The sequence below is a fragment of the Desmodus rotundus genome, chromosome 5, assembly GCF_022682495.2.
Source record: "Desmodus rotundus isolate HL8 chromosome 5, HLdesRot8A.1, whole genome shotgun sequence".
NCBI lineage: Eukaryota > Metazoa > Chordata > Mammalia > Chiroptera > Phyllostomidae > Desmodus > Desmodus rotundus.
In genome coordinates, this window is record NC_071391.1 from 57,507,234 (window position 1) to 57,520,474 (window position 13,241).

Below are 13,241 nucleotides of genomic sequence, written 5' to 3' on the forward strand. Positions count from 1 at the left end.
AACCTGTGGTAATGTTAGGGAAGTTAACTTACAAAAGTACAATTTCCCAAGTTAATATGAATATGGTTTAATAATTGTGAAACTTAAAAACTGGTAAAATTAACAAAGTAAGTATATTGACTAAAGACAATTTTTTTCCAACCGTGGCAAGTATTATGCAAACATTTATCAATGCACAAGGCTTTCAATCCTGTTACGTACTCTGAATCCCGCCTATTTTTCCATACGAAACACGATACAGTCAGAGGTTTCTTTGGCAGACATAATCACATGCATCAGTATGTCAAACTCAAAGCGTTTCTCCCTTAAACTTACCTGACTAAAGGCATCTTATCAAAAGACAAAAATGAACATTTTAATAAGTAGTTCAGTTTATAAGAGCCTAGAAGGTTAACTAAAAGTACCAAGATAAGTCTTTTTGGAAACTATGTTAAAATAGGAATAAACTTTATATTTTATTAAATCAGCAAATATAATCACCTATATATACTTTTAATTAGCCAAAAAAAAAAAAAAAAAAAAAAAAAGAAAGAAAGAAAATGCACCTCAGACCAGAATAACAACGCAAGTTTTGTGGAAGCTGCATTTTATTTGAAAATCCACCCATTTTTGCTAACATACATTTTAATATTGTAAACAAAAATAGAATCTGCAGAGACAATGCAACAAGTATGCTTAAACTGATGTACAGAATTGCTTTCCTACAACAAACTTTCCTTCTTAAGGCCCCTCTCAACCCAAATGTTAAGATGTATTTACACAAAGCACCGATCAACAGTGCAGTTTATTTTGTTAACTAAACTCTTGGTTAGACATTAACTTTAAAGATATTATTTCCCCTTATTTAAAAGGTACATGATCATAACATGGCATGAGCCAAATAAAAAGTTCAAGGATTTTGTCCCCTTCCCTGCCCCATAACACCTCCTAGAGTTTTACTGAAAAGAAGGAAAGTCTTGAAGTGAAAGCAATTCCTCACACTCATTTTGGAAAGGCCCTAATGTCAAATGGAAAATAATGACATGCCAAGCACAAAGCAGTAAAGTTCCTTCCCAATGCACTAATGCTGAATTTAAATTGTAGTGCTTTTCCTAGTCAGTGAACTGTTCCCTTGCAAAATCCTAGGCACAGAATTGACTATAAGGATTAATGCATTTATAATGCTTTCCTAAACCCCATAGAGACTGAAAATTCTTAAGTGACTCAGACCTATGGATTTGCCTTAAAATATTTAGTGCTCTCTATGTCAGCTGAAAAGCATTCTGAATCAGATCCATTCTTGTGGATAAAAATCAAACATACCATGTACACCCATACTCATTTTCATAAGGAGGTTTGATACAATATTAATGTTATGTAAATTGATAATCATAAATAAATACAAATACTTAGGGAATGTCTACTGCAAACTGAATATATAATTTTTTTAAAAAAGAAAAGTTAACATTAGTTACTATTTCTGTATCTGTGAGGATGGGAGAAAACAAAGATATTGCATAATTAAGAGTTATGATTTTGATCCCCAAAGAGTCCTGTTGCATTACAGTAAAGGACACAGCTCTTCTCTCCAGGCAGCTTTTCCAAATACAAAGTTCACACTTTCCAAATAAGGTCTTTTCTTGTAAGGTTACTGATTATGAGTATTAATAGAAGTTGAAAGAACTGAAAGGTTAGTCACCAAAAAGACAGATCTTAGTCTGGAATCATGGCAATTCTTGGCTTTATAAAGTGTATTAACACGTTCTCCTATAGACTAGTCCCAGTCTCCTCCATGGGCCTCCACTGTGTTACTGTAGCATTCTAATGGAAGAAGAGAGTTTAGAGACAGCAGTTTGGATTTTGCTGGAAGTAAGTATTTGCTGCTTGAGCACTTGTCTTTTTGGAATAATTCCATTCTCTTCCATCTAGTTACATAAACTGTATCTGGAAAAAAGAGAGTGTAAGTTAATTCATTGCATTCTACGATGTCTTCTCACAAATAAAAATGCTTTGTGGCTTTTACCATTCAACTGGCTCAGAAGCATTCAAAGCATGCTTATCACAAACCTTGATTATAAAACACAGTCAATATTATCAGCTTATCATGTGCCAGAACTCAATATTTGAAGCAAATTACAGGGCCTTCCAAATATCTTTCTAATTACTAAAAACCGAGAAGTAGAAGAAAGAAGACAAATGAACGATTTCCCATGATGAGTTCAGAAAATCTCTCCAAGAACACATATACTCCACGTAAAAATCTCTTCCAGGAAAGCAAAATTTGAAACATTATATCCAAATGATATTATAAAATTAGAGATAATTAAGGAAATAGTAATATTATGCTTACTAAACCATGTCTTTACTAAAATAAATAAAAATCTTAAAGATCTACAAAGGAATACTTTTTGATCGGGTGTCACTGTTCACTGGTGTACTTCGCTCACTCATGATATCCATTCACCTGCTCACCCGAAGACAGTACTGGAGTGGGAGTGCTAACGAACTGCTGTCAGATCAGAAGAGCACAAACTCGAGGTCTAGAAGCTGTGTCTACACTGGGGGCTATAGCACCAAGAACAACAAGTCGCTGCCTTCCAGCAAAAACAAGCAGTGTGGATCAAATGCAGAATCCTTCTATCAAAAAGGCCCCAAGGATTCACTTGCCCTTAATTAAAATAGTAACAACAACAATAATAATAAATTGTTAAAATGAATTCTTCCCACTCACCCTTGCCATTATGTTAAAACTAAAGATGTTACTAATCATACTCCAAGCAGATGTATAAAACTGTGTTGTTCCCTATAGTTCTTTTAAAATTGACTAAAACACCCAGTTTTTAAGAGCAGTATTTGATCTCAACCATCTGCTGTGAGCAGTGGATGCTTATATGTAAAACATGAGAGATGATCTTTTAACTTCACACCTTCTAATTATATTAAAGATATTTTCCAAATTTATTTGTCCTTATAGCCTATCTTGTTCTAGTTTTACTCGCCACCTAAAGGATAGAGAAGGAGGAGGAAGAGATGGAACTTGGAGTCCTTTAAAGAAACTAAGGAGAAGAGTGAATGGTGCTTAATTGTTTGATAATCTTTTAAAAAGTATTTAAGTCCCCATCTCCCCCAACAAGCGGCAATACCTAAAGTGACTTATAAGAAATCCTCCAAAGAGAGCTCTGCAAAAGGGTCCTTTCCTGAGGCTCTGTGAGGACTGTGACTGGAGGGGCTGGATGCTGCCGACAGCTAGGGGAAAGAGACAGAGAGAAGGAAAGAAAAAAAGAGCTCAGAATGACAGAACATGAAAGCAGAAAATGTAATGAAAGAAGAAGTGGTTTTTGTTTTGTCATCCTTAATAAATATAAAGGCAGCCTTTGTAGAAAATGGAATTATAAAACAAAAATTTCAGTCACATGTCAAGCTAAAGGGTATCCAATGGCATGTTTTTCAGAAAACAAATTCTTGTTTCTGAAATTCCAAAGGAATAAAGTCTTTTACCCAAAAAAGTTGATACAAGCTGACCCACGGTTAAGACTTTTATTCTATGTGTTGTGTGTGTGCAGAGGGAAAGAAGCGCGTAACTGTGTTGTTTTTTCAATCGAGGGAAGATGGCTTCCTGCGTCCAGGCTATCTGTCCGAAGTTGTGCAAACTCTGACCTCAGTCCAGACCCAACACATCTGCTGCAATATTCTTTCCTTCCTTCTCCACTGGATGTGGAGATCCTGCCTTCAGTGCTCACACTACTTGTAAATCGAGCTGGCTTCTGTCTGCTACCTAGACATGGTGAGCTGATGTGTACCCTCTGGGAGGGGAAAGTGACCTTAGAAGTCACCGAGTCTAACTGCCCAGAATATAAGGAATCAAATTTAAGACTTTTTTATTCTGCTTCCTGCTTGAATGTTTGCTTGATTCTTGGAATTTTCTAATGTGGTTTAACATATGGTAAGGCAAGCAGAATGTCTGCTGAACTCAATCTTAGTTATTCCCTAAAAGAAAGACAGTTCCTAAAGAACCAAGATGTTCATTTTCATGTACTCATCTCCTTCACTGAACCTACTTTTAGAGAATTCAACCCAAACATGAGCCATTTTATTTTGAAACTAACTTGTAATACTTTTCCCTCCCCCTGTGTAAGATTGCAGTCCTGTAAGCACACAGCTATATAACATGAACTGTCCTTTTTATGGGTGTTCAACTGAGTATTATATCGAAGTCAACTAAGTGAAAACAGTTTCAATTCATATTTTCAAATCCTATAAAAAATTTTAATCCCCCCAAATCTGTCTTTGTTGGTTCAAAATGATCTCATTTCTCCTTTTAGTTTATTAAACATTTTGTATTGCCTTTTATTTATTTTAAGAAAAACATCATAGAGAATGAATAGTCAGTGAGTTCCTGTAACCACTACATCAAAAGTATATGCAATTTGCTGTTCTGGACGCCAAGATCAACTTATAGGTTTAGAAATCACCTTCAGTTATACCAGTGGTTTAGTCATTTTTCTGATCCATACCTTGTTCTCAGAAATAAATGTTCAAAGACAACGGGAAAGATGATGGAGTTACACAGCAGCTACAGATGGGAGGACAGGACAGCATGTCTGGCTTTGGAGATTCGAGTATCATTCATATGGTACAACTGAGGTACAACTTAATTGGCAAGATGTCTCTTCCTCTCTTTTCAGACCAAACATGGATAACAGTTCAGAGGCAGAATGATTTTGAGTGAAGTGACCATCAGTCACTGAGCTGGAGGGGGTCTAAGATTCACTGGATTTCTCTCCAAAACAAATTTTCTCTCTCACTTGAAGTTAAAATAACAATAAACCTTGCTTACTGCAGTTAGATAGCATTCAAAATCACAAGTCTCCTAGGAGAGCCACATACTAACATGTCTTCTTAAATCACATCTTTTCATGAAAGCAGCAGCCTGAGGACCTGACAGTCCCAGAGGAAAATGCCCCTGACCCATATGATCAAAGGGAACTTTTAGCACTTTTGAAAAAAATGAACTTTTATTCATCTCAATATATGAGCAAGCTCCTAGACAGGAGTCTGAGAGGCTTACAAATAATGCTGAAAAAGATGATTTTCCTTGGGAGAAAAAGTGCTAATTTCTAACTAGACTCCTACTATTCTCATAATTAATATCTATACATTTGTGTCCCACACCTATAAATATGTAGCTAAATTAAAACATGGAAACACGAGACAATATTCCTGTAGTTAAGTTTCATATCACTGATATCCTTCTCAAGCAGATGAGACTGTGGCCCAGACTGGTTTGGCTGATTGTATGGTATCAAGGACACGGCCACACAGCAGCTTTTGACCACCTGGTGCCACTGGTTCCTGACACCTGTGCCAAAGCATAGGCACACCATGCACTAATGAGAAAGCTGTCATCTCACAGAGTAAATGAGAAAAGAAGAGGAAAGGAAATCTGCTGCCAGAGCCTAATCGGTGCTCAAGAAAAGCAGGAAGAACAAAAGAGCACAAAGAGCCAACAGGATCATGGTGGGTAAGAAGCAGCAGGATTTAAAAAGCCTGAGCAAGTCTGCTGAACTACCAAGGCTGACTCTCCTTCACTTATCAGTTTGTAAATAAATGAAAAGAACAATAGGGCTGCTAAATATTAGAGAATAGGGAATTTTTAAAGAGGAAAAAAAATCCGAGGACTTCCAGTCAAGATAGTGCTGTAGGTACCATATTTTGCCATGTATAACACACATTCTGCCCAAATTTTTGAGGGAAAAATAAGGGTGAGTATTATACCTGGGTAGTACTAAGAATGCACATTATACATGAGCGGTACTAAGCTATGGGTGCACATTATGCACAGGAGGGCATTATACATGGCAAAATACGGTAAATGCGGTACTCACCCACTCCCACAACCACATCAAAACTACCTACAGTCCTGACAAGTGTGGCTCAGTAGACTGAGTGTCAGCCTGTGAACCTGAAGGTCACTGGTTCAATTCCCAGTCAGGGCACATGCCTGCGTTGTAGGCCAGGTCTCCAGGTGGGGGCATGTGAGAGGCAACCACACACAGGTGTTTCTCTCCCTCTCTTTCTCCCTCCCTCCCCCTCCCTAAAAATAAAATCTTTTAAAAAACTACAGGTAAACTACAGAAGAATCATCATTCAGAGTGCCTGAAATCTGGCTGAATGGAAGTCCTACAACTAGGTAATTAAAGAAGATTGGTAGGAGAGAACAGAGCTGGTCCCACAGCTGTGTGTCAGATAAAGATCAGGAGGGATATCTGGGAACCCCTGAAGAGCAAGGGTTCCCATCCCCAGCCCAGGGTTCCAGTGCAAGAAAGAGAAGTCCCCATAGCTTCTGGCTATAAAACCAGCGGAGATTGAGGCTGAGGGAGGAGGGCTTCCACAGACCCAGGCAGTTCCTCTTAAAAGGCCTACACATGGACTTAGAAATTTTCTTATAATAAATAGTATATAAAAAAAAAATACAACAAAGCTCCATGTACTTACGTCTATTACAAATATTTTCACTTGACCTTTACAGCAAATCTATAAAGTATACATCACCATTTTATAGATGAAGAAACTGATTCTCAGCAAAGTTACACAGGCAACTTGCCCTGAAATACCATATTAGTGAGCAGCTGGGTGAGACTGTTGAACTGTGTACTACCCCCCAATGGATGTATGCTGAAGTCCTAACCCGAGGTACCTATGAATGTGACCCTTTTCGGAAATTCGGTCTTTGTAGACGTAATCAAGGTAAGATGAAGTCATTAGGGCGGGCCCTAATCCAATAACTGGTGTCATAATTTAGAAAAGTGGGAAATGCCTGAAGACTGTCATGTGACAGAGGGAGAGACTGAAGTGTTGCAGATGCAAACCAAGGAACAGCTACTACTACCAAAAGTTGGAAGAGGCAAGAAAGGATCCTCCTCTAGAGGATTTGGAAGGAGATGGTCCTGTGAGGACTTCTAACCTCACAGAACTGTGAAAGAATACATTTCTGTTGTTTTAAGCTGTCAAGTTTGTGGTACATTTTGTTACAGCAGCTCTGGGACCCTAAGAACAGACGCAAATGCAGTTTTACTGACTCCAAGCTTGGTGATTTGTTTCCTCTCAAAAATCTGAAATCCCAATTAATTTCAACTCAGCTAGAATTTATGGCTATCTTTGACATACAGGAAAAAGTTAAAGTGAGAGTAGACAAACTTTTAAAAAGAGACTTCTCTACTAAACGTTACACAATCAACCCTTGCGCTTTCTGTACAGATAGTGCAGATAATCATGGTCACTGGTATTCATCATGAAGATTTTGTAGAACTTCACGGTCGCCCAAGATTTTACAAATATGAGCTGGTTTTAAGGCAAAAAATTAGATTTTTACCTTTTAGAAAAAAATATCCTCAGCAGTAAAACTGTTAAAATGGTCTTATTCTACAGGTTGTCATTAACAATAGTGATCCTATTGTCATTAACAATAGTGTCATTAACAATAACAACAGGACTCCTCAAATTTTTGTTTTGACTCAATCTAGTGTATGCTGGGGACCCCAGAACCATTCTCAGCTACGGTACAAAAATCCCAACTCCTCAAGTAAATTCCCTCACGGTGCATTCTACTAGGCAAGGATGAATGGGCATAGGACACTGCTGACAGAGCAAAAGGCCTTCACAGAAATACAGCTGCACAGATCAGCTGACAGAAAAAGCACTGCCAACACCCACAATTCACACATGAAGAAGTAGGAAAAAACCCACATAACTAGCTTAAAAGCAAAGAGAGCCATTGCTTCTTACACACAAGAAAGTCATTAAAAAGGCCATTTTGTGTAAGACTTGAATTATTCCAATATCTAAAGCTAACAGTATCCCTATTTAGAAGGGCAAAAAGCACTCACAACAAGCCATTGTTTCCTTTCAGACACTTAACTGATGTCAGACTTACTTAAAATTGGCCATTACAAACAAAACCAAAGCCGTAGTTTTGCATCTTTAGCCTTATCCTCCATAAACAAAACTGGAAATCCTCCATAAATATCCAATACCAATCGAGATACACACAAAACTTTTAATATGCTTATTTTAAAAATAAAATGCCGATATGCAACATTCTGTGGTTTTCATATTGCTTTTGGGAAAATAAATTGATGAGGAATCACTGTGAGTTTTTCATACAAGTGATATGAACATAACAAGAACAACAATCCTCCCCTGCAATGATCTTCATCACCTATACATGCCTTACAGTCCTTTAACAAAATGATACTTCACATCAAAGTGACTGTCAAAAGAAAACTGAAACTAACTAGGTTAACAGTCTTCATGCTCAGTAACAGAGGAGTTGGACATTGCAATATAGTTTACAAACTATTGGTCAGCATTTCACTTTATACACCAGTAAGTACAAGTAATATTTATACAAAGCACAAGGAAGAGGTGTAAGAGTCCCCACTATTTCCAAGTTAATAAACAGACACACAAGTAACTTACAATAACCAACCAAAAAGTGAGCAAATACTTCCAGTCAAGATGGCAAAACAGGCAAACATGGCTCACCTCCTTGCACAACCAGATCAAAATTACAACTAATATATAGAACAACCGGCACTCAGAACCTAAGAAATTCGAGCTAATGGAAGTCTGACAACTACGGAAATAAAGAAAACACAACCATCCAACTGGTAGGAGGGGCAGACACAGAATGGACTAGTCCCACATTCACATGTGGTGGATAAAAATTTGGGAGGGCCCTGGCTGGTGTAGCTCAGTGGATTGAGCACAGGCTGCGAACCAAATGGTTGCGGGTTTGATTCTTAGTCAGGGCACATGCCTAGGTTGCAGACCAGGTCCCCAGTAGGGGCCATGTGAGAGGCAAACACACATCGATTATTTCTCTCCCTCTCTTTCTTTCATTACTAAACAAACAAACAAACAAACAAACAAATAAATAAATTTGGGAGGGATATCTTGGGAGCACGGAGTCCCAGCCCCACATCAGGCACCCCCAGCCAAGGGTTCCAGTGCCAGGAACATAAGTCCCCACACTTCTGGCTGCAAACACCAGCAGGGGTTGAGTGGAAGAAACTTCTGGAGACCCAAGCAGTTCCTCTTAAAGAACTCACACATCAACTTACTCAGGCTCACTCCTACTGAGCTCCAGCACTGGGGTAGCAGCTTGAGAGGCACCAGTGGCACACAGGGAGGAACTGAAATACCAGGCATCAAGACGAGAGCTGGAGGACAGCTTTCTCCCAGATAGAAAGGCAGGCAGAAGCCATCATCCCTTTTCTGAATCCTCCCCCGACAGAGCCACAGAGCCTGCAGGTTGGTGCCATATCTGAGATTCCATCAACCTGGCTGATACTGTTTGCCCTACCCTGGATATCCTCTGAGACTCCATCCTACCCAACCTATGGGCCCACCCAAGATGCTTTTCTATATTAATGGCTGGTCTTGGTTCATGCTTCACAACTTCCGAAATCCTCTCAAATAAGCAACAGCCAGACTCAGTGAATCCCTAACCCCCATACCTCTTCCTAAGTGGCCCCATGCACATCACTAGCAGCAACTAGCATCGATTCACAGCTTGTCTTTGCCTGGGAATCTCCAACCCCAGCACAAGTAGCAGCCATCTCAGATTGCTTTATAGCTCAGGCAGGGTGGCCCTGGGCAAAACACAGGTTGGGGCTGACATTGGCCCACACTACCCAGGAAATCCCAGAGCCTATGCACTCAGTAGACAGCTACAGACCATGTCGGAGCACCACAACCCTGCCCCTGCACAGCTGATTCTCCGTGGAGGGCAGAAATCAGTGGTCAGTGGTCATAGCCAGTACTTGCAAATGACTGGCCTGGGTAAATCCCTGCCATTGATCTGCCAATAGTAATCGAGACTCAACTACAAGAGGGTTTACTCAACCCACATGAAGGGCACACCTCAGGTACCCAGCTTGGGTAATAGGGGAGGCTGTGCTAATGTCCTACTACATTAGGACATGCTACCAACACAGGGAGTCATAGCAACTATACCTAATACATAGAAAACAACACTTGGAGGCTGCCAAAATGAGGAGACAAAGAAACACAGCCCAAATGAAAGAACAGAACAAATCTCCAAAAGAGAACTAAACGAATTGGAGATAGGCAATCTATCAGATGCAGAGTTCAAAACACTGTTCATAAGAATGCTCAAGGAACTTAGTGACAACCTCAACACCATATAAAGATCCAGCCAGAAATGAAGGAAATAAAGAACAATTTACAGGGAAACAACTGGATGAAACCAAGAATCAAATCAATGATTTGGAGTATAAGGAAGAAAAAACTCAATCAGAACAAGAAGAAAAAAGAATCCAAAAAAATGAGGATAGTGTAAGCAGCCTTGGGGACAACTTCAAGCGTACCTGCATTCGCAACATACGGTGCCAGAGGAGAAGAGAAAGAGCAAGAAATTGGAACTCTACTGGAAAAAATTGTGAAAGAAAACTTCCCTACTTTGTTGAAGTAAATAGACATGCAAGTTTAGGAAGCACAGAGAGTCCCAAACAACATGGATGCAAAGAGGCCCACTGGAAGACATATAATTAAAGTGCCAAAGGTTAAAAATAAAAAGAGAACCTTAAAAGCAGCAAGAGAAAAGCAGTTAGTTACCTACAGGGGAGTTCCCATAGGACTGTCAGTTGATTTCTCAAAAGAAAGTTTATAGGCAAGAAGGAACCAGCAAGAAATATTCAAAGTCATGAAAGCAGGGACCTACAGCCAAGATGCTCTACCCAGCAAAGCTATCATTTAGAATCAAAGAGCAGATAAAGAGCCTCCTGGACAAGAAAAAACTAAAGGAGTTTATCATCACCAAACCATTATTATATGATATGTTAAAGGGGCTTGTCTAAGAAAAAGAAGATCAAAACTATGAACAATAAAAATGGCAATAAATACATATCTATCAACAATTGAATCTAAAAAATAAACTAAGCAAAGAAGAAGAACAGAGCCAGATCATGGATATGGAGAGCGTTTTAATGGCTGCCAGATGGGAGGGGGGTGTGGAGAAATGGGTGAATAGGTGAGGGGATTAAGAAGTACAAATAAGGTAGTTACAGAATAGCCACGGGGAAGTACAGTACAGTATAGAAAATGGAGTAGCGAAGAACCTACGCATGACTCATGTACATGAACAACGGTGTGGGTACTGATTGAGAAAGTTGGGGGTAATGGTTGGCGGGGGTCAAACGGGGAAAAATTGGGACAACTGTGATAGCATAATCAATAAAATATAATTTTAAAAAGTGAACAAAACTATGAAGTACAGAAGAGAAACAACCACCACAGGGATCTAGTATTTTCCATGTAGTCAAACAGCTAAGAAGATCACCAATGCACAACATATCTTTTTAAAAAGTCACATTGTTAGGCATGAAACAGAACTTAAAACCCATCTTTAAGTAACCAGCAGTTACATAAGCCAGCACAAAAAATGGGGACAGAAAAGGGTCGAGTGTATAAAAAGGCATGATTTCAATACTACAGTGTTGTTCATTAAAGTTATAATGAAGACAATTTCCTAAAAACCAGAACAAACTTTCTCACTTCTCAGCTCTATTGCAGCATTAAAGAAACCTAGGTAATAATGTAGAACACAACACATGGTTTGGAATGCCTCACTTAATAGTAAAGAGATAAACATATCTGGGAAGGCTGAGGTACTCTCAAAAATACTAATTTGATTCTAAGAGTAAGTAAAGTAAAAAAGAACAGGAGCTGTAAGTTATGCGCCAGGTGAGTAATGGCTTCCAAAACACTTCAAAGTGCAGGGAAAGACTTTTGGCAACAGCTATAGAAGTGGGATTTGATTTTAAGATTTTACTTTAATGAGATTTTGTTTTACATTTAAACTACTGTTTATAATGTACAAAGAGATGTCTTCTGCCCTCAAGGAATTTTGAATCCAATTGAAAAAAGAGTAAAATAATGAGAGAAGAATTAAAAGGTAATTCATTAAGAAAAATTATGTTGGTTACAGCTAGGCCTGAATGGACAAAATTAATCCAGGAAACTGGCTAAGAATCATTAAAAACTGAGAAAATCTCACCTATTTTAAACATAAATAGTTCAATTTTAAAATTATTAAAAATACTTAATCATGAAATTAAAGGTATTCTTTAAGGTGACTGTTACCTAATATTTTAGCTTATGGTAACTATTAGCCAATGAATTAAAGCAATTTTGAATACTGCTATATCTTCAATGGTTACAAGTAAGCGAAAGGAGAGATCAATGTGGAATAGAGTAAGTTACATGATGGAAAAGTTAAGTTTTTCAACCAGATTCACTTGTTTGACAAGTAACGTTCAAAAACTCTCATGAGTCAGGTACTGTTCTAGGAACCAAGGACAGGGAACTACACAAGCCATGTAAAAGCCTGCCTCTATAAAGCTTACAATCTAGTATACCAGTGTCTTGCTAGAGTGGATGGATGGGGGCATGAGCAGATAAGACAGACAGGCAGAATCAGGTAGTGATAAGTTCTATAATAAAAAAAATGCAGACTAAGGAAAAGACCTTCGGATCTCTGAAAGGTCTGTAAAAGAATGAGATATAATAAAGAATGAGTAAAGACTGAATCCATTTTTATGACAGGGACTTCTAGAAAAGACAGTAGTTGCAGAACACTGGATACTTATGGAGCATTAGAAAGGCATGGGAATCGAAGAACCTGAACATTCTGTTTCATTATTACTCGTACAAGAGACTTTGTGAGGTCGTTTCAAGACATAAGGAAAGCTTAGGGGATGTCTTATACATTCAGTTATAATTAGATTCACTTCCTTAGATTTTTTGTATATAGGTATTTGAATACAAATACTGCATACAGGAAGTCATTCAAGTATCTACATAATGGATTAAATTAGAATGTCAAGGAACACAGGGAGACCTGTAAAATAAATATGGGATAAAGAGGTTTAAATCCAGGTGAAAGCTGTAGAATGCAAGAAAAGTGGATCTAATGATAGCAGAGAAACAGTGGGACCATGTGGTGAGATACACGGAAAACAGAGGGGATAAAAAAATTGAAAGTAACGTTAAAAGATTCAAGATTCTAACTTTTAAATGATTCAAATGACTGTGTAAGGAGACCAAAGCCTCTTTAAGTCACTTCCTTGCCACTGGATTTTCTTTTTTTCTAGTTATCAATTTGATTCTTTCATGTGCTCTTTTTAATCAATAATATTTATATTAAGTACTCTTTTCAAATTTGACTTCCCAGCTAAAAA

General features: G+C 38.3%; 1 protein-coding gene across 19 annotated transcripts in view; it reads right to left on the minus strand.

Moving 5' to 3' along the window:
• Positions 1-569: 569 nt before the first annotated feature.
• PICALM (phosphatidylinositol binding clathrin assembly protein) overlaps positions 570-13,241 on the minus strand; it is a 113,841-nt gene continuing 101,169 nt past the window's right edge. For 13 of the 19 annotated variants that reach the window (XM_024572700.4, XM_024572699.4, XM_024572698.3 and 10 more), the window contains one exon: positions 1,886-3,225. In XM_024572700.4, the coding sequence (XP_024428468.1) occupies positions 3,133-3,225 (93 nt within the window). In that variant the 3' untranslated portion in view covers positions 1,886-3,132. Of the gene's footprint in view, positions 3,226-13,241 lie in introns of all 19 variants that reach the window. The other 6 variants (XM_045182059.3, XM_053925737.2, XM_024572702.4 and 3 more) reach the window with 1 other exon arrangement.